Source organism: Alligator sinensis, unplaced genomic scaffold (genome assembly GCF_000455745.1).
Source record: "Alligator sinensis unplaced genomic scaffold, ASM45574v1 scaffold2062_1, whole genome shotgun sequence".
NCBI classification, from domain to species: domain Eukaryota; kingdom Metazoa; phylum Chordata; order Crocodylia; family Alligatoridae; genus Alligator; species Alligator sinensis.
In genome coordinates this window covers 99,844-121,451 of record NW_005843359.1, presented here as the reverse complement: position 1 = coordinate 121,451, position 21,608 = coordinate 99,844, and the positions used below count along the sequence as shown (strand labels likewise).

The window sequence follows — 21,608 nt, the reverse complement described above, 5'->3', positions numbered from 1 at the left end:
GCTGTTTCGGGATCCTCCTTGCTGAGGCTGCATGACAGCCCAGCCCAGCAGCACGGTCAGGGGCTGGCTGGGGATCAGGCTTCCCGGGCCAGCTGGTACGTGTCAGCAGGCCCCGAGCCGGGCAGCCACCACTACCATGCCCCCTTCCCTGTGCAACACCTGGGGCTGCAGCCCCACAACCAGCAGCAGGCTGGCCAGGGCAGGGGATTATTCTGCCCCGCTCACTGCCAGTTGCTGCTGCTGCACCACACCGCACTGCTCTGGGTGGTGGGGTGGGGGAAACCTTAAGCCCAGCCACTTTTGCCCGACATGTGGAGCACTCCAGCTCTAGCTCCCGGATGCCTTGGAAAGCAGAAGTGGAAGGCACACGGGGGCTGCAGCCAGAGCTCCATGCGCGGGGCAGAAGCCTCCAGGCTGAAGCTCTCCCTCACTCCCCCACCGCCTCCCGGAGTGGTGCACCAGTGGCAGGAATGGGAGGAGGCGGCGGCGAGGGGAAGCTGGCTTGGCTCAGCAGGGCTGCTCTTCTCCCTTCACCTTCAGCAGTGGTTCCTGCTGCACTGTGCAGTGCCTCTCAGGGTTGGGGGAGCTTCCTTCAGCCCAGTGGCTTCAGCCCAGCTCAGATTGAAGCAGCCAGGCTGAAGAAAGCTCCCCCAGCCTCAAGAGGCACTGTGCAGTGCGACAGGAACTACAACCAGAGGTGAGTGGAGAGAAACAGCCCTGCCAGGCCAAGCCAGCTTCCCCTTGCCTCCAGCGGTGACTCCCTCTCCCCTACTGCACTGCTCCAACAGGTGAGGGGGGGAGGGAGGGGAGCAGAAAGCTTCAGCCCAGCAGCTTCTGCCCCACACATGGAGCTCCAGCTGCAGCCCCTGGACATCTTCCACCCAAATGCCTCCTGCTTTCCAAGGCATCCAGAAGCCACGGGGCCATAGCTTCCCCAACAACCCAGATTGGCAGGGCACAGCTGTGGCAGTGGCAGCTGGAGATAAGGGAGTAAGAACTGCCCTCTGCCCCAGCCAGCCGACTGTTGATTGTGGGAGGGCAGCCCCGGGTGCTGCACAGGGCAGAGGGTGCAGCAGTGCCGGCTGCTGGGCTCAGGGAATGCAAGCACCTCTGAGCTGGCCTAGAAAGCCCACTCCCCAGCCAGCCCCAGTCCATGCTGCCAGGCAGGGAAAGGCCCTGCCCCCATGCACCAGCCCCACTTCCCAGACTGCTGGGGCTCCATGACAACCCTGCCCAGCCTGGCCACAGAAAGCCAGACAGCCCCCGCATCCCCAGCCCTAGCTGCAGCCTGCTGAGAAGGACCAGGACCTGGCAGCTCAGCCTCAGCTGGCTCCTCTGCCTCCGCCCTCAGCAGCACTCGCCAGCAGGCTGGGCTCAGCCCTGCAGCCCCAGCCACTGGAAAGGCAGGTGGATGGCAAGGGCCATGCCAGCCAGCTCTGACCCTGCTCCCTCCCCTGCCACTGGATTGGCAAGGGGGGGAAAATGGGTGACAGGGGCCACAGTCCCCCAATAAGGGAGGGGGGCAATAAACTCCCTCCCTGCTCCCTTTGCCTCAGGGGGCCATGCCTCTGGCCATGCCCCTGCCCCGGCAAGGGAGCAGAGGGGGGAGGCCAGCCCTGATCTCTAGAGCAGAGAGCACAGCCCTGCTCAGAGCTGCAAAGCATCTGGGATGCTGGGGGACTCTGATTTAACTTAAACTAGGAAGGGGTCTGGGACAGACATTGCATAAACTGGTTTGACCCAACTCAGTTAAGTCTGATACTACAATCAACCAGGCTTATCTTAAACTAGATTCAGTCATTTTGAAACTGGTTTGTGTGTCCTGAACTTCTGTTCTGTTACAGGTTTAAATCAGTTTCTGATCACTTAAACCAGTTTACATGCAACTTCTGTATCTAGCCCATATAGTGAATATTATAGACCAGTTTAATGCTGCACAAAGAAACATGCCCTATTTGTTTCAAGTTTGCATACCTTTAATTTCAAGCTGTAACCACTTTGTTTTATTATAATTAAACAGTTTAAAATGCAGTTATTATACTTCCTTCTGCCATAATGACAAGCTATTTCAAAACAAGAAACGTCATCGCAATAGGGTTAAAACTACCTGAACACAACTGACTTCATGTCAGACTCTGATATACCTGTTCAGATAAACCACCCAAAAATATAGTCCCTCTAGAATGAGCTAAATGATTAAGGAATGGTGAAACCTAACGCACCCTCATATGGCAATACTTTCCTGATAAGTCATATAATACAGCTACCGTAGGTTTCTACATTAAGCTTTCTAAAAAACAAACAAGTGACCAGTAAGTCTATTTTGCATGAGTTCTCCTATCAAAGCCTTCCGTTTCAAACCTGACTTATACCACATTTAAATTCAGCATTTACCCATTCAAACAATTGTCATCCCACAGCCTACTAGATTCTGTATATGCTATTAAAATAGTTTCTCATTTAATTATTATTGTAATACATGAAATGCTTTATTTTGTTTACTGCATTGTTGGTATTTAGAAGGCAAAGTTGGAGAGAATCATTCAAAAATTTAAGGTGTTTCAATACCTTTTTTGGTATACCTTTTTCCACATCCAAGGAAAAAAAAAATACATCCCCTCAATATGAAATGAAGCATTCAAGTGTCCCATGATTACAGAGATTTTCTTTTTAGAATCCAGTAAGTTCCAAAACACTTAACTTTATTGGTTCCAGGTTTTCTTACCCTGGTGAAAGCTACAGAATTTTCCTTGATGATAGGCTGGGAAGGCTCAAGGTATTAAAGGTTAATTTAGGATCTTAAACTGTTTAAAAGCCATTTGTTTTCACAGAAGTGTCATGGTTTCAGTAAAAACAAATAGGTTTTAAACAGCTTAAATTTGAAATTAACAGAACACAATGTAAAATGAAAACTTCAGCAAACAATCAGCCGGCCGTGTGTGTTGTGCTGTGGCATAAGGGGAGGTTACTGCTTAAATTAACAGAAGCTGGGAGGTGTGCGGTACAGATGGGGGAATTTTACCTGTGGGTTATTTATTGTAAGTCACTCTGAGCCTTTTGGATAGGGTGGGATATAAATCTTATTAATAAACAGGCAAACCCCCCACCCTCCACCCCCAAAACAAACAGCACACTTAGCCCAATGCAAGGAAGCATCTTGAAGTGATTTTACCTGATTCAATGAGAATACTGACTAGTTCAGGGAAGAGCCACACTAAGTCTGATGCAGAGACTGATGTGATGAGTAGACCTGTAGGGTTAGGGCCACGGGATGCTGACAAGGAGAAATCCCAGGGACTTTGCTGAACCTTCCCCCAGAAAAATAAAACCTGAAAAACAGTTCCTGCTCAGCTACTAAGACGTGGATATTGGCCCCATTCCAGGTTCTTCGAATATCATCCAACACAGTAAAGGAAACACAATGCTATCTCAGACCCTGGCAGGTAAGTAAAGGTAAAAGGTGATACCACAGTAACATTTGGGTTTTTTGGTTATGTATTAACATGAGATATGAGAGTGCTCACTTTATTTGCTCACCAGCTTCTCATTTAATCACTGTCACTGCCCTTCCCAAACACAATGACTGTTTCTGAGAAAGAAGAGCTAAACAAGCATTTGAAATTTTAGATGAGCTTTAAAGCTGATACATAATAGCATTTCATAATATACGTGGAATGATTTTTAAAATATAAATAACTATTTAATTGCATGTCCACCAAACCATAGCTCCACAAAGCTAGTACTTTCCTTTCCCCAAAGCAGCGTCCTTCTCACCCTCTTCCCTTTCCAGTGTTCTGCTTTCCCAGCCCTTCAAACATCTGGAGTTGGCATGATTTCTAAACACAGAGCTGATCTTCACCTTGGTAAGAGATTCAGAGATATGCAAGCAAGAATGGAAGCAAAAAGCAATTTCTAACATTAAAAAGAAATGAAAAGAAATACATCCCAAAGAAGTAAAGAAGAGATTGATATCAAATGCAGCAAAAAGAAGGAATACTTTTATCTGCCAGGCTTTCTTGGTACAAAATAGTCCATACTATATGTATCCCCATGACATGTACTAATAGAAAGAGTCCAGACAGCTGACTAGGAGGCTAAGGCACACCTATTTTCCTTTTCAAGAAATACTGAACTTATCAGCAGAGCTGGTATATAGCTTTTTAAACTTGAGGGTAGGGCTACCAAAAAAAGTTACAAGGAAGACAACTTTCCAGGCAAGAATATCCAGAGTATTAACTGCTCTGTGCTACTGCTTTTACCCTACAGTAAATGAGAGTCAGTTTGCTCCACTTTCACTGGGAGTTAAACTATCTCACATTTCCCACAGCATGCACGTATGCTGTTGCCATGGAGTAGCTAATGTGCTGTAAGTTCACTCCCTAACTTACCTAGCAGTAACTTGGTTCATACAGCCATACCATAAATGGTACATTTCTAGGCTTTCTACTGTATGTAATATACTACCGAATGACAAGGTCTCCTCCATCTTATTCTTTGAAAAAGGTGCATTTTTTTTCTTGCCTGGAAAGAATCGGGAGAGGAGGTGCAACTTGACAATTCAAAGAAAGAACAGCTATTTCACAGTCCAGGCTAGCTGTTCACCTTGGACTATTATTTGTTGTGATCATTTGTTCTCCGTGTCCAACAAGGGGTAGGAAAAGAGTTAATTGGTTTAGTTTGTAGCAAAGCAGATTTAGTTAGATACAGTGAGAAGCCTTCTAACTACAAGGATAGCTAAGCACAGTACAGGCAAACCCCTCCGTGAGGACTCTGAGGAACAAGAATGGATGTGCCTACAAAAAAGCCTTCATTCAGTATCTTCCTTTTCACCGGCTTCAAAAGGAATGACACCTACTGCACGGATGACAATAACGCTGTTAGCTAGCATTTCTAAGAAGGAATTCATTTAACTTTAAGGCATCTCTGGCCAGAAGAAAAGAGAAAATGATTAAAGCAGGCAAAAATAATAGGAAGGAAATTTTAAAAACTTCCAGCCGGGCTACTCCATTTCTCCCTCAGCACCAGGGCTGCCAACTTTCCAGAATGCTATGGATAACTAGTTAAAAAAAAAAAAATGCACACACCACCCCCCTAAAATCACCTGTCCGTAAGGTCCATAAAAGTAACTTGACCCTCTGTAAAAACTAAGAAGCCCTGAGCTCATTTCAAGATCCATTGTCTGTATGAAGCCACAGTTAAGTGCTGATTCTGGACAATTTCCAGAATGGAGCAGCACTACCTGGTGTCTAAGGAAGAGCACTGCTTGGCACCCTGTGGGGAACAGTCGGAGCTTTCTTACTCAGGTCTCCATAGCTCCTCTTCCCCTCCCATTCTAGCCAAGTGCTGCCACTGCAAACCATTGCTTGCCTGTAATGACTGCTCACCGTGAAGGTGTGCAGGGGTACATAGTGCACATGGCTGGGGATGAGGGAGACAGTGCAGCTGGAATGGAGCTGTGGAGCTAGGGGTTGAGGAAGAAGTGGCAGTTTGGGGCCTGTTCTGGGATGGGGCAGCAGGGTTGGAAAGGGTCAGGTTGAGGAGTGGGCAGGGTGTCAGGCTGTGAGAGATTTAGTGGTGGGGGGGCAGGGAGGGAAGGGTTGGCAACCCAAGATTTATTTATTTTTTTTACTGACAATCAGCAAATCGTTTACTGACACCCAAACTTTTTTTTTTTTTTTTTTTTAACTTCCTTACTACAGTCATTGTAAAGTCCCTAAATTTGAACCCAGACCCTCTAACTGGGCCCTGGCAGCAGGGCTGAGCCTGGCAGAAGAGTTACATTTACTCTGTACGAAGCATATGTCAATTTAAAAAAAAGTTTGGTTGTCAGTAAAAAATTTGCAGACTGTCAGTAAAAAACACAAAACACTGAGTCAGCAACCCTGCCCTGTGTACACTGGCTCCTCAACCAGAAGCAACTTTGCCAAGCCTGTCTGGTACAAGCTAACTGCCAGTGGCATATAGCAGCGTCAGTCAATCTACCCTCACCACTGCCTACACACAGCTAGACTAGTTCCAGGTGGGGTAGGGGATGTAGGCACGCAAAATTATATAGCAGGTTTTAGCATACTGGTGCTGTGCACAGAAAGACTTGCCCTCATACTGGCAGACTAGATTACCATGCAGGAGAGAATGCCAAAACCACAGTTCCACAAGAAGCAGAGCAAAATAAGTGGAAATTTACATTGGTACATTTTGTTAGAATTGTTCTAATACGTGGTATTTTCAGTTCTTAAACTAAAGTGACTTAGAGGTATCAAAGGCAGACAAGGTTCCTTGGATGAATCTGATATCTTTTATTAGACCAACTCATATGGTATCAACTACTTTATCCTGAGAAGGCACCTTTAACTAAACATTTTTCAGAAAAATAGAACTAAGATGTAATGGCCTCAGTTTAGAGTACTCATCCCCAACCTTAGGGTCACAATAGTAAAAAATGGGGTTGCAAAGACAATAACAGATTTTCTCCTTTAAAGAAAAGAAAAGGAGAAAGAAAGCAGGAAGCAGTGTTCCCCTTGCTGGCGAGTTCCAGCCTGCAAGGAGCTGTTTATGGCTGTGGGGAGTGGGAGGTCAGTCAGACAGGGGCCACCATGTGCATGTGCAAACATGCATATAGCAGCCAGGCAGCATGGAGAGCAGTTCCCGCAGCTCTCTCCAGGTAAGTCTATTGCAGAATGGAGGCCCCATCATGACGAGGGAGGAAGGGAGTAGGGAAGGACTGGAGCTGGGGGTGCTGCCCAGCCAGGCCGGTGCACGGGGCCCAGGCCCCCTGGGGCCTCCACAGCAGAGAGTGAAAGAGGGGACTTGGTGTTGCTGCTGGGAGCCCCATACTGACTGCACCACTATGGCGAAGCGTCCCCTGCCCACCCATGCTTCTGCTGCCACTGCTGCCAGGTGGGCAAGGGGTGCCACAGCATGGCCAGCATGGGGCTCCTGGCAGTGGCACTGAGCCACCCCGCCTTCCCGTGCTGGGTCCTGCCGCCTACTGGGTCAGAGCCCCGCAGTGGGGAGTATAGCAGGGCAGGGAGCTCCACTCCAACTATACTGCCCATGGGGGGGGGGGGAAAGAGCCAAGATCCACATTCCACTCCAACCACAGCAACTGTGGGAGGCAACCAGCGCGTTCATGCATTGCTTGATGGGGACAGGGGCTGTGGCTGGGAAATAAGGGGCACCTGGAGGGGCTTCAGGTTAGAAGTGACAGACCATGCTAAGGAAACGGGGTCATAAATGGGGTCATGCTGAAGAAAAGGTTGGGAAGCACTGGCTTAGAGATCCAAGTCTATGTATAGCTTTGTGCACTAATCTCCATAGCTTGATTATATTGAGCACACAAATTCTGATACAAACAAGTGTGCAAACACTTAAAATGTAGGCAATAGTTGCTTACCTTAGGCCATACAACAAATTGGGGGCTGAACCGGGAATACAAAACACACCCTCTTCAAATTACTATAATGCATTTTAACTAGACGGTGCTCTGGCGCTGCAACCAGGCAGTGCAGAAAACCAGCCTGCCAAATGCTCTCTTTTACTGGTAGAGACCTACTTGATATGAGGCAGGCTAGCTGCCATTGTATGGTGAAAACCAGAAACCATCGAGATGACAAAAATAAAACCCCTCAAAAATAATAATGAAATAAATAGATACAAATATACCTAGAAGATGAGAGTTCATTTCCAAAAGAAAAGTGGAGGGAGGCCTTGGAAAAGTCAAGTCCTCAATGAGGGCCTTGTAGGAAGGGTAACATGTTACTATGAACTTAACTATCATTATAGTTAGAAACCCTCCTCCCACTATGATCTAAACTAAAACTGACTTGCTATAAACTAAATCAATTACCACTTTTCCTACTCTTTGGTGGACATGGGAAAACAAATGATCACTGTCCTCTTTGAAACAGCATTATATGCAAGTAACAACTGCTATGTCTCCCTCAGTCTTCCCTAGGCTAAACTAGGCCTTTTAATTTTTACTCAGGTCACATGTTATTAATCTTATTTTAGTGGCTCTTTTCTGGACTCTCTCCAATTTGTTTACATCTTCTTTTAAAGAATAGTGTCCAACATTTGATGCAGTACATCAGGGGAGGTCTCACCCATGCTAAGTAGAATGCAATAATTATCCCCCTTATCCAACATCTATTAATGCATGCCAGGAAAGCATTTGTCCTTTTTAGGCGCTAAGATTGCATTGCTGATTTACAGTCAGTTTGTCATCTCTATAAACCCCAGATCATTTACTACAGTACTGCTGCCTAGCTACTTATTCAAATGTTTGTATTTGTTTTTTTATTTTTTTCCACTCTCTGATTTCAATAGTTTGCAACCGTCTATACTGACTTTCATTTTATTGATTTCAGAGTATTACTCCAATTTAAAAAAGATAATTTTTTATTCTAACACTGTTCTCCAGAGTGCTTGCAGGCCCTTCTAAGTTCTTGCCGTCATACAAAATTTAAGTGTAATCTCTATAGTCAATGATGCAAGTCATCGATGAAGATACTGAACAGTATTGAAGCCAGAGATGGGTCTCTCCGAGACCCTACTGTATATATCAGTGCCTCTCAACCAAGGTTCTATGGCACACTGGGGTGCTTCAAAATCCTTTCAAGGGTGCCATGAGATGCCACACTTAAGTATGCAAACACGATTCAAAAGATAAAACCAGAGATTTCAAATAGGAATCCACAGCTGCAGTCTTTCTGAGTCCTTTGCAACAGAAAACTGCTATTATTTTTCAGTAGTCAAAAAAGAATGAAAACAGAGCTAGGATTTGCTGAGGGGTGCCATATGTCTATCCAGGGGTATAGTAAGTCTATCCAGCCCTTGCCAGCCATGAATATAAAAAGGTTGAGAATCACTGTTGTATAGCTTCCTGCTTTGACAGTAAACTATAGATAACTACTCTGGGTATTTTTTTTAACTAGTTATATATCACAGGGATAGCCCTCAAAAAACATTGGTTTCAGCCAGCTCCTGTGTTACAGATGCACGAGGCAAGTGTTTTGTTCAAGCGGCCAGCCTTTAGAGTTTATGAAAACACAGAAGCATACCTCATTTTTGGGAAACTGACACAGCAGTCGTAAGAAGCTATGAAAGTAGAGAATGGAAATTCTGACAAATGCAGTTATCTTATGACATCACATGAACTAGTACAATGCTACATCATGCCACAGGTGAGAAATTTTAGGTGCAGCATGGAACAGAATTCTTTAGACTTTAAGGAACAGCATGCTCACATGTTCAATGTAAAAGATGCATTGCTAGGTTGTATTTTATGTGGTGCCAAGTGATCACTTACTTTTTATTGCTGTATTTTAATACTTCATGTATACAAAAGCTAATTTCCAATGATTTTCACACCAATACTTCCGTTAGTCAGGCTGTTGGTTATTTAAGAAAACATAATGGATTTTTAAGAAAAGGAAAACTAAAAGAGCAGGACTCCTTCACAGTATCTGATGCAGTTGTAAAGGGATTTTATTTATGGTATTTAAATACAGTACTGTGAAACAAACAACTTGGTTCACAGACAGTGCACCCGTGGCTGAACTGTCATTACCTGACATCCTGTCTTATCTGCCAAATTGCTCATTAGGTTTGGCAATTTTCACCTGCGCCTCCAGTTTATATTTCAGCAGGGAATAAACATCAGTCTGCTTTAACAATCTTCTGCAGTAAGCTTCCAACCTCTTCTGAGAAGCATGCAGGCACACACACACAAAAACACCTTGTGTACTATACAGCTACAAAAAAAAAATCCAGCTCAGCTGATGAAATATAGCAACAGGAAGTTTGGCTTTGATAATACAAAAAGAAAGAGAATGTGCTAGATACGAATTGTAACCATAGTAAGCTATGCATAGTATAGTACAACACAGAATTGGCATTATTCTTGTTTTCACATTTAGTTGGGAAGATTCAATTTGAACCATCTCCACAAGGGCATAGTATATACTTATATGTTTGCATGTGGGGAAAATGGGAATGCAGATGAATATTACTTTTCCAGCTGGACCTGATCTACCTAACCTTTTCCTTTCTCAGGGAGGAATGATGGTATGATTTACAAATAAACAAAAGGAGTAGCATGGCAACCAGAACAAAGAGAGATGAAAATCTCAGCAAGCCCTTAAGCTCCGGCCTAATACAGTTAGATGCAACCTCAGAACAGAAACCACTATGTGCCATTTGGGTGCAGGTGAACAGGAAAAGAATGGCACCCAGCTATAGTTTTGCAAGCAAACCACTGGGGAACATAGCCCAGCTTGTGGGCAAAAAGCACCAAAGAGGTAAAACAAAATGTCTAAAATGCTATAAAACAATTTTAGGCGGAATACTGTTTTTCATTTGTTAGAAGTAAAATATTCACCGCCAAACCTGCAATTAGCTAGAAAATTACAATAATTACAGCAATTTTGTATCCCATCTCCAATCCAATTAATAGATATATGACCTTGTCAACATGTAATAATCAGGATCTGCATCTACTACAAAACTGGATGGGTTTTATACACTGAATAGAACTTACACAGTAAGGAGGCAATTATTTGAAATACTGAGCGTACCATTTGTATGCTATGCTTCACTTCACCAGTTAAAAAGGAAATACAATAGGGATATTATTTCTATTTTCAATGTATATTTAAATGAAACTCTTGAAATAGGTAAGTCTAATACAGTATAATATTACTGAATTAGTTTCTATGCCCATGGGTTGGGACTCCTAAGAAGTGCATCCAGATGCTAACAGGAAAAGAAAACACATTCTAACTATTAGGCAGAACCTCTCTGATTGATATTAACATCTTTAGGCAAAAATATACCACTCCCTCTACTTCTGCATGCTTTCCCATGAGCACTGCAAGATCCACAGTCCATAACAGCTGGATGTGCACTGATATATCAGTTACCTATTAGATCAGCACCGATAAAAGGGAAATTTACATCATCAGCTATCGGCTTTTTTGGCCGTTGTAGCAGATAACGTTTACCAATAATTATGCCTTCTGGCCAGGGCCCTGGACACCTGGTTTCCCTCAGGAAACGGAGGGTTTTCCCTTGCAGGCAGACAGCATTCCAGCCTGCAACAGGTCCTGCTTGGGGCTGCCAGGAGCGAGTCACAGGGGGCACCACGTGCACGTGCAAAGCCACACACATGCACATGGCCAGGAATACAGCTGGGCAGCATGGAGAGCAGCACCCTGCAGGTAAGTCTATGGAAGAGAAGGGGTATGAGGAGGGACAAATTGAGGCCCCCATGGTGAGGGAGGAAGTGGGGCAGGGGCTGGGGGCACTGCCCAGCCAGGGTGGTGCACAGGACCCAGGGCCAGGGTGGGGAGCAGGACAGAGCCATGGGCAGCTCATCCAGGGGACGTGAAGGGGGCATGTGCCCCCCCGCCCCCCATTTGTACATGGAGAGGATGTGGACTGCTCACTGTGAGCTCAGGGCTCTCTGCCCTGCTGAATTTGCCCTGGGAGTCCGTGCCAGCAGCATGCCCCCTGCCCCTGGCAGCAGGGGGTACAACTTGCCACCCCCACTGCTGTCAGGCAGGCAGGGGGCACGCAGCCAGTGCAGGGTTCCCAAGGGAAAGGGCAGCACAGCAGAGAGCCCTGAGCTCGCAGTCCATATCCGCCCTGTGCACAAATCTGGGGAGAGGGGGCACATACCCCTGATGCCTCTCTTGGGGGTTACGCACAGTGGCAGGGAGTCACCCCCACCTCCCACCCCTGGACAAGCCACCTGTGGCTCCACCTCACTCCCTGCCATGCCAATTTAACCAGAGTAAATCAGTTACCAGATGAGCTTCAGCCAATATGGTTGGTTAATAATTGGCTACCGGTACGGCCAAAAAAAGTCTTTATAGATGCACTCCTAATGACAGCCCTAAATAAATTTTATTTTGCACTTTTATAGCACCTCTTATCATAGATTCTTCAAGCACTCTATCATCACTGAGTACTTTTCAACAGGTTTGTGAGTTAACCAGCCTAAGGGAAAAAACAAAACAAACAAACAAAAACCATGAGTTTTTGTCTGCCTCAGAAGCTCCATGCAGTTGTCGCAAACCTATTCTGGGTTTTTCAGTAAAGCATAAATTTATTGTAGAAGAGTTACATTAAAAAAATGATAGTGTGGCTGATTGTCAACAGCTCCTTATAATTTATGCAGGTAAATCCATACAGAGAACCTTACGTAAAAACACTTTAGAAGCTTATAGTGATTGATGATAACATCTGAATAGGTTTCTTGACATCATCAGCCAATACCATTTGATAATATTATGCAGACTGCTAAGAAAGTTATTGGATGACTAAAAAGCTAAAAATAATATTCACCGCTGAATTCCTGAATTTTGAGAAATAACCTGTCTACTGATTATAAAAAGATCATTCTGTTACATGTTATCTGTGTCCATCACCAGCTGTTTTAACTGAAAAGTGGTAAGTAAGCCACCAGCTTACTTGTGGGATGGGGGAAAGGTGGGGGAAGGGAAGGGAGGAGTACAGCAACCACTGCTTATAGTTCCTTTTTACCTTTTTCTTCATCTTATATACCAACTGACAAACAAAGCTACACACAACAACCTCATTTGAAAATGTTTCCGTAATTTTCTTTGTTTGGCAATTTATAACTGGAAAGAGACAGAAAAAAGACTTATTGCTGTTTAAAGGAGCATATAACCAATTTATTATAATGGAGAGGTTTGTTTACTTGCACGCAACAAACAGTTATCCAGCTTTTTATTTTTTTTAAACTGTAATCATCTTTCAATAAGGACAGATAATGAATCATATTCTCAGTAGTATAACTGAGTAACAGAAGTTGGCATCCTTGTAAATTAAGATTAAATGTGCAGAAACACTGAGCTTTCACTTACTTGCACGAAGCACTGAAGGTGTGACCTCAATTTCACTTGTTGCTTGATAAGGCTGAAAGGCTGAAGTGGTGTTGGAGCCAAGTTCACTGCCAAAAATCTCTGGACTTTGAGTGCCAGTCGAGCTGGCACTGGTGCCGTCGCCTCCATGATGTGGATCTTGTTCGTCAAATATGGCTACAAGCTGTGAATGACAAATTAATGCATTGTTTTAAAAACTGCAACCTCAATAGGCTATTGGAAATCAGCATTCCATTGCTCCTTCCTTTCAAAATAGTCAGAAGCCACCTAACAAACTAAGGGTCAAACAACATTATGGGTCCACCTACTCACGAAATGACCACTATGAACAGGGTGCAGATATACAACCTTCAAGAGGACCCACTGCCAGATTCTGCAGCTCACAAAGTAAGTGAAATAGGCCAAGAAAAAAAAAACAGGCTAACCAGGGAAGAGCCACATCTGTAAAAATCACTGGGGTGTGCAAAGCAGGCCATATTCAAATTGGATTCAGCCCAATTCGGGGGACAGTGATTCAATTCATTGATTCAGATCACTGTCCCAATTCGATTCACCCAAATCTGAGGATTCGACTTGATTTGGAGAATCAGCAATTCAGCCATAGACACAGCTTTATATGTATTTTCTACATACCTCAAGGTACCAGGTGCAGCTTGTGAATGCTGAGATAGTGGGGTGGATGGAGCGTCCCATAGGAGCGCAGGGGGCCCCCTGCATGCTCAGCGGTGGACCCGGAAGTACTTTCGATCGACTGTGGGGGGGACCCCAGGTGCCCCTCCAGAACCAGGAGGCACCAGGTGCCGAGCCAAGGAGCAGGGTTCCCCACGCACTCCACAGCAGACCCAGAAGTGGACCAGGGATGCTCCATCTGCCCCACCTGGTACCTTGAGGTATGTAGAAAAAACAAAGCTGTGTCTATGGTCGAATCCTCAAATCTCTCCAAATCAAATCGGAGGCTTCCGATTTGATTTGGAGATTAATGGGTCTCCTGATTTGATTCAGACATTGGGCCACCAAATCAGGCCAAATCTCCTCTGAATCGAATCAGCTACTGAAGCTTTGCACAGCCCTAAAAATCAACCCCCACCTTTTCTGGAAGACCTAGTACCACCTCTGTCCCTGCCTGGTAGTGAATAAGGCAACCGTACCATCAACTCCTGTTGAGACAAAAGTGTAAAATGCTTTCCCTTGCCCTCTCTAAAGCTGAAAACTGCCCTAAAGGGACAACAGGAAAAATTGACACACACAAGTTTATGAAATAAGCATACATGATGAAAAACAGTACACCTGCAGAAATGCTAATGCATGTATTAAAACCTATGCACAACCTATGTATGAAGTCATCCTAAAACACTGTAATTGTTGCCAAATACTGTACTTTACATATTTTAGTACAATATGAGTTGTGTGCATCTCCAACAGAACTTCATTAACCAACTCCCTGGAGTTGCATGAAGCCAACTTAGCTAAGATAAAGGCAAACATGTTTTTATTTATTATGCCTAATTAGACCTTGATAAAGATTTATCTAAATCGCTTGAATTCAAAAGGCAGATAAAATTATCTAAACCTATTCTAACAAATAGAGACTGCAAGAAAAAATAATACAACCTGTAAATGAACATAAAATATTCTTCAACATTAAATAAATGATGACTTATTTAAAGGTAAACCGCCCCTCATGTTTTATCATCCACAGTAAACCATTTAAAAATAAAATGCTGGTTTTCTTTTGTTTATTTTAAAACTGACCTGGCAAAGGAAAGATTATTATGGTTAAGAGAACTTTGTACCCTTCATAAATGCATCTGCAATTCAACAATTGACAGGCTCTTCCAAGAAATCATTCCATCCTACTGTCTAAACTAGATGTCTAATGGGCAATGTGAACTTAAAAGTTACACATATTATTGTTCTCTTTAACAGATAAGCTTACTATATATACCCAAAAGGGATTACTTTTTCTAGTTGGACTAGTTGTGAATTTGACGTCATTCACATTTAGTCAGTCAGTTTCACTGTTTCCCCTGTGATTTGTATGAGACTTCCACAAAACAAAAATTAGAAACCAATTTATAAAAATCAGGAAACAATTTTTAGCAAGAAAATCCAGCATGGGAATTTGGGATGCCCAAAACTTCTTGCATGCATTTATAAATGAGTAGATTTCAAATTGATAATGTCCCTTAAATACTGCCAAAGAAAAACATTGTGGGCACTTCCAACATGCCCTTCACCCTGGCATCTAGGCTCTGATCTGGGCAAAAGAGCAAGAACAAAGGGAAGGGTGAAAATATTTAAACCAATTTAGAAGGCAAGGGACAGAAATAAAACAAAGCTGTTATAATATATTTCTGATTCATAAGCCATTAATTCATACACAAAATATATATGTCCTAACTTCACAGAAAAAATATGCAAGAGACATTGACACCACCTTTGCTCTAAGATTTCCGTTTCTTTAGATATATAGTAAAAGAACATTTTCGAGCATACTGGGAAGCATCACACATAACAGAAACTGAAATTTTTGTCAAGGAAATTAAATAGATTTTGTGATACTTATCCTTATTTTAATTTAGCCATTTTTAATGAGACCCTTATTCCTAACATTTAGTATTTCGTAAGTAAATGACCCACAAGTGTAAATTTTCAAGATTCTATTCAATGATATTGGTTGGAGGGAAGATGCAGAAAATAATAACCAGGACATGAAAAGCACACTTAAAAATTGTGACAAGAGATGCAAATGATTTTCCCCTACATGGTCCTTTCCTTTCTCATGTCCTTGCGACATGGTAGTTAGCAGAATTTGCCAATGCACTGGAATCTGACATGGCCATGCTGTGACCACTTCTTCTATGACCTCAAACTCTCAACCTCTGGGCTTCTAGCTGCTCACCCCAGTGTTAACACCACTGGAGCAGGGCCCTGTATGTGGTATATGTCAGTTTTAATCCCAAAGTTACATTAGCTTCTCTTGAGACAGACTGACAAGTGTTCTCTGGCTTTGGGACTCTACATTCTTTACAGCAAAATTCCCAACAGACATTCAGTTAAAGGCATGATGGGATCTTATCTGGTATCCCAGGGTTGGCTCAACCTCCGGCCCATGAGCCAAATGCAGCCCACAAAAGCGTAATATCCAGCCCACAGGGTTCCCCATGGGGCAGGAAATGTGGTGGCGAGGGAGCAGCAGCAAGTAATACTACCACTCTCCCCTGCTGCCAAATCCCCAAACCCTGCAGAGCTGGGCCATGTCCCCTCACCCACAATTTGGTGAAACAGCCCTGCCTCACTGCCCCATGTGCCTGATTACACCCATCGGCCAGGTCAGGTCTGCAGACAGATGGAGCACAGCCCATCTGAGCCATAGGGCAAAAAGGTTTGGCACCACTACGCTATCCCAACAATCATGATTCCTGCCAGGCCACATATGCATGGTAGAAGGCACAATCCTGGGATCAGATCTCAATGGCACCCTGCTGCTGATATGGGGGAACCAGGGTCCTTCATGACCCCAGGCTCCCTCTGCACAAACAGTGCTCCCATGGCTTGGAACATCAGTCAGCTGACTGGTACTCCAAGCTGTGGGAGCAGATCAGTGTCCCTAGCAGGATTTGAAGGGCTCCAGTGCACTCCAAGGACTGGGAGCACCAATCAGGTGACTGGTGCTCCCAGTCTCAGGAGCACACCAGAGCGCTGAAAGGAAAGGCCATGTGTTCAATTTAAGGTACAATGGAAACAAGCCACAAAGTTATTACACATTTTGTGAAATATCTTTGTGACTCATTCCTTTTTTAATCAAGCCATTAATTGCTTGAACCTGTTGCCAGGTAACCTGTTGTAATGTCTGCCAGGGACCTAAGTAGTGTCCAGCTTTTTCCACTAGTTCGCCTATAATCTAAAGACTGACCATTCACATTTCTATTTCTCCTTTGAACTTATACATCCCAGCAGTTATTCACTAATTCACCAGCATCAAGCTTTCATGAATTTTCAAATCTATTGAAAAACTTGTCAAGTTGTATTATGTCTGTACACTACAGGGAAAAATAAGAAATATTCAAGTTTTTAAATGCTAACAATTTTATTTCCCTGTTCTACAGGAATGGCTTATACCTCACATCATTTCTGCACTATTTAAGATATTTACCATACAGTACAGTAGTGATTTTATAAGCGTGTTTTCAACAAAACACTCCTCAGTGACCACCCCATAATCATGGTCTGCAGGGACCTGTAATAAGCAGAAATTTGGATTCTGATTTTTCAAAAATTGTTTAGGGTTCTATGTGGGCGACTGACACTGCAGAAGCATGACATGGAAGATCTATGGTCTGTTAAGCCAGTAACATTTTCTTATATTTATTAGCACTGCACAACATTCATTATCAAAGAACCAGCTGCATACTGTCCTAGCAAAAGCTGTACCACTGACTACTCTAAACAGCAAAGATTTCAACATCTATCTATTCTGGACCAGAAGCCATTGGAAGCTACTTCTGGGGCTATCTAATACCAGTCTGCAAAGTGAACATTTAACTTGTGATCCCTGGGAATTCATTTCTTCATTGAATATTATGGATACCTATACATGTGCCGGACACCTGCTAAGTAGCACACATTGGAGCAGACTCAATTAATTACCTAATTAGCACACTGCAGCAGCCTCCATGTCGCATGTATTCAGTGTCCCCACTGTGGCGGCGTGAGCCACTCCCGAGGACAAACCCCGCAGAAAACTTAGCAGAGAAGCAGGCCGGGCTGGCAGGTAGGTCGCATGAGCCGGCGCTGCACCAGTTTCTCAAGCAGCTATCAATCAAGTTCGATGGCAGCCGGCTGATTACATGCAGGAGAGTTAAAAATGCTGGCAGAAGCTCGCAGGGTAGAGAGAGGCAGGAGGCAAGAAGCCGAGCTTGCCAGGTTGTGACCCGTTCAAGCAGTTAATTACAAACGACCCTGCAAAGAGTAGGCAAGGGCAGTGTCAGGGAGCCAGACAAGGCTTGTCGAACCCAGGCTCCACAAGAGCAAGCTTGGGGTCAATCACCCACCCCAGGGCACAGGCAGAGTTTATTCAACCCCGAGCCTATGGAGGACACCGAAGGCACAAACCCTGCACTGAGGTCAAGCAAAATCGAGGACCCAGAGTGAAGAGCAGGCTGCAACCACAAGCCTGCACTGTCAGCAGAGGTCGAAGAGGCTGGGGTCCCTTGGCTGGAGAAGAGAAGCCAGGACCACAGGCTGGCACAGTGGCACAACAAGTCCAACAGTTGACAAGTGGAGGGATTAGGGAAGACGGAGCCCCAGGACCAACCACAACAAGGCACTGAGTACCTGGTCTCCAGTCTCGGGCTTACAACACCACTGAACCCCTCCTTTTCAGTTAAAATTCCAATCAAGTCATGCCAGGTGAGTTGGGGTGCCTGTCCCAGGGAGCAGAGAGGTACTCATGGTGCCTACTGAGGTTGTGACACCCTCTCTTCAAAATGGCAACAGGGGTGCTTTAACTAAAGGTCATCAAACGAGCTTTGGCTAAAGCACCCCCGCTTCAATTTTGATGCATGGGATGCTGAATACATGTTACTCTGCATGCATTTTAATTAGAGCAGTTTTTGGAGCTGCTCTAACTAAATTAAAGCACCCTGCCCCTCCACACCCCTGAGCATGTATACAGACACCATATATTCACAAGTACACACAAGGCCTGGAAGTAGAAGCCTGAGGTCATAACTTGAATTTTGAGGCCAAAGGGGTAGTGTCAATCTGGAACAGCAGCTGGATACGATTATGAAACCAGCTTCTATTAACCTTCCATACTTACACCATAATGGTATAAATATTGAATCACAACAGGGTTTAACCATAAAAGTGGAAGAAGGGAATGAAAATGAAGGTGATCTTTTCTTAAGGCAACAACATCTAACAACACACTTCTCTGGTCCAGAACACTTCTGTATGGATTCTGGGAAGACATTTTGAATGTTGACTTTTCTAGTAAACAAACAGAGAACTGGCTATGACCCTACATAATTTTGCAGTGAGATGACTGCCAGTTTTAAAATTGTGGGTAGATTTCCAGAGCTATTCCAGGTTTCATAGATTTCATAGACATCAGGGCTGGAAGGGACCTCGGAAGATCATCGAGTCCAGCCCCCCGCCCAAAGGGCAGGAAGTCAGCTGGGGTCATAGGATCCCAGCAAGATAAGCATCCAGTTTCATCTTGAAGGTGTTCAATGAAGGTGCTTGAACCACCTCCGGTGGCAGGCTGTTCCAGACCTTGGGGGCTCGGACAGTAAAGAAATTCTTCCTTATGTCCAGCCTGAAACGATCTTGAAGTAGTTTGTGACCATTCGACCTCGTCATCCCTTGGGGCGCTCTGGTGAACAAACGTTCCCCCAGATACTGGTGGTCGGTCACCCCTGATAAACTTGTAGGTGGCCATCAGATCACCCCTGAGCCTGCGATTTTTCAGGCTAAAGAGCCCCAGGGCTCTCAGCCTGTCATCGTAGGGTCTGCTTCCCTGACCTCTGATCATGCGCGTGGCTCTTCTCTGGACTCTCTCAAGCTTCTCCACATCCTTTTTGAATTGTGGAGCCCAAAACTGGACGCAGTACTCCAGCTGCGGCCTCACTAAGGCCGAGTACAAGGGGAGAATGACGTCCCGGGATTTGCTTGAGAAGCATCTATGGATGCAAGCCAGCGTTTTGGTCGCTTTACTAGCCGCCGCATCGCATTGCAGGCTCATGTTCATCTTGTGGTCAATGATGACCCCCAAGTCTCTTTCTTCCATAGTGCTAGCCAACATAGCACTGCCGAGCCTATAAGGATGCTGCGGGTTTTTTTTTCCCAAGGTGGAGAACCTTGCATTTATCGGCGTTGAACACCATCAGATTCTCGTCCGCCCACTTGCTGAGCCTGTCCAGGTCAGCCTGGATAACCTGCCTGTCTTCTGGTGTGGATGCTTTGCCCCCAAGTTCGGTGTCATCGGCAAACTTGGCCAGTCCGCTTCTGACTCCAGTGTCCACATCATTAATGAAGATGTTGAACAGTATGGGTCCAAGGACAGAGCCTTGGGGGACCCCACTGGTCACAGGACACCACGACGAGTGACTTCCATCAATTACTACCCTCTGGGTCCGACCACGGAGCCAATTTTCCAGTCAGTGGATTGTGGAGGACCCAAGGCGACAATTGGTCAGTTTCTCCAAGAGGCGATCATGGGACACCAGATAGAAGGCTTTTTTGAAGTCAAGATATATGACATCAATCTCTTCTCCCTTGTCCAGGTGATAGGTCACCTGGTCGTAGAAGGAAATGAGATTGGTCAAGCAAGACCTACCCGCGACAAACCCGTGCTGGCTATCCCTTAAGATGTTGACGTCGGCCAGTCCATTAAGGATGGCCTCTTTAATAAACTTTTCTAAGATCTTCCCCGGGATAGAAGTCAGGCTGATGGGCCTATAGTTAGCCAGATCCACTTTCCTCCCTTTCTTGAAGATAGGCACCACATTGGCCTTCTTCCAGTCTTCGGGCACTACACCAGAGCGCCAAGAGTTTTCAAAGATCCGTGCTAGAGGCTGGGCTATGATGCTCGCCAGCTCCTTGAGTACCCGGGGTGAAGATTGTCAGGGCCGGCTGACTTGAAGGTATCCAGCTTCTCAAGATGTTCCTTCAGAGCTTGTAACTTCAAAGTTAATTACTTTACTTTTAGTTTTGGATTTTACTGCACAACCTAACTTCAGTTCTTATGGCTAGGAACTCTAAGTGTTCTTGAAAGGACTAAAAAAGGTAATGAACACAGATTAGGAAGCAAAATGACTAATACCAGTTGTTTGACTTTAATCTTTAAGTCTGAGAATTTCAAAAGTTTAAAGGACTTAGTACCGAACTCAAATGAAATTCAAAAAGAGTCAGAAATGCCTTAGCCCCTTAAGCTCCTTAGAAAATCCTCACCCCAAAGGGGACCAAGCAAAAATCTCAAGTTGCTTGCTACAAGTACCTGTTTACCTCAGAGCCAGAGACCTGAACATGTGATTAGTGGCTTGAGATAGACCTAATCACCAAGGATTTTCAGGGCATAGACACTGTACTCTTGGATCACTGAACTAAAAAAATTGATGGCTGGAAATGAAATTTTGTACTAAGAAACCACAGGGTTATCTCAGCAATCTAATTTAATAAAATGATGTCTTGACTCAGGTTGACATATTTATATTGAAAATTACAATATGGCAACAAGAATTGTTAAGATCTTTGATACTGGGCTTGATTCTTAGGTGGTGTAAACTGGCATATTTCCACTAAACTCAAAGCCCAGAGTCTCTGTATATACCAATTTCTCTTCCAATTGTTTTCTGTCTAGTAGAACCTTTAAATAAAGAAATCAGTACTGGAAACCTGGCATGAACAAATCCACATTCAATTTGATTAACAGAACTACAGTAGATATTTTACAAGATGTCAATAAAATGTAACTACTTTTTAAATCAAGAATCTAGAAACCATCTAGAGAAATACAAGTAAATCCATGTTAAATTATGGACAATATAATTTCATAAATACAGAGTATTGGCATCTACATAATATAACTACACACAATGCTCCAAGAACATTTAATAAAGGACATCAAATTTTAAGAACTGTTATCAAAGCTGAACATGTTTCCTAAACAGTGAAGGAAATGCCTATGACCTGAATTGA

General features: G+C 44.3%; 1 protein-coding gene across 1 annotated transcript in view; it reads right to left on the bottom strand.

Annotated features, from left to right (window-relative positions):
• LOC102382704 (partitioning defective 3 homolog) overlaps positions 1 to 15,702 on the bottom strand; it is an 81,168-nt gene extending 65,466 nt beyond the window's left edge. The window contains exons 1-2 of the mRNA XM_006038454.2: positions 15,670 to 15,702; positions 12,888 to 13,068 (exon numbers count right to left, since the gene is read on the bottom strand). Of these exons, the coding sequence (XP_006038516.1) occupies positions 12,888 to 13,068; positions 15,670 to 15,702 (214 nt within the window). The remainder of the gene's footprint in view (positions 1 to 12,887; positions 13,069 to 15,669) is intronic.
• Positions 15,703 to 21,608: the final 5,906 nt, after the last annotated feature.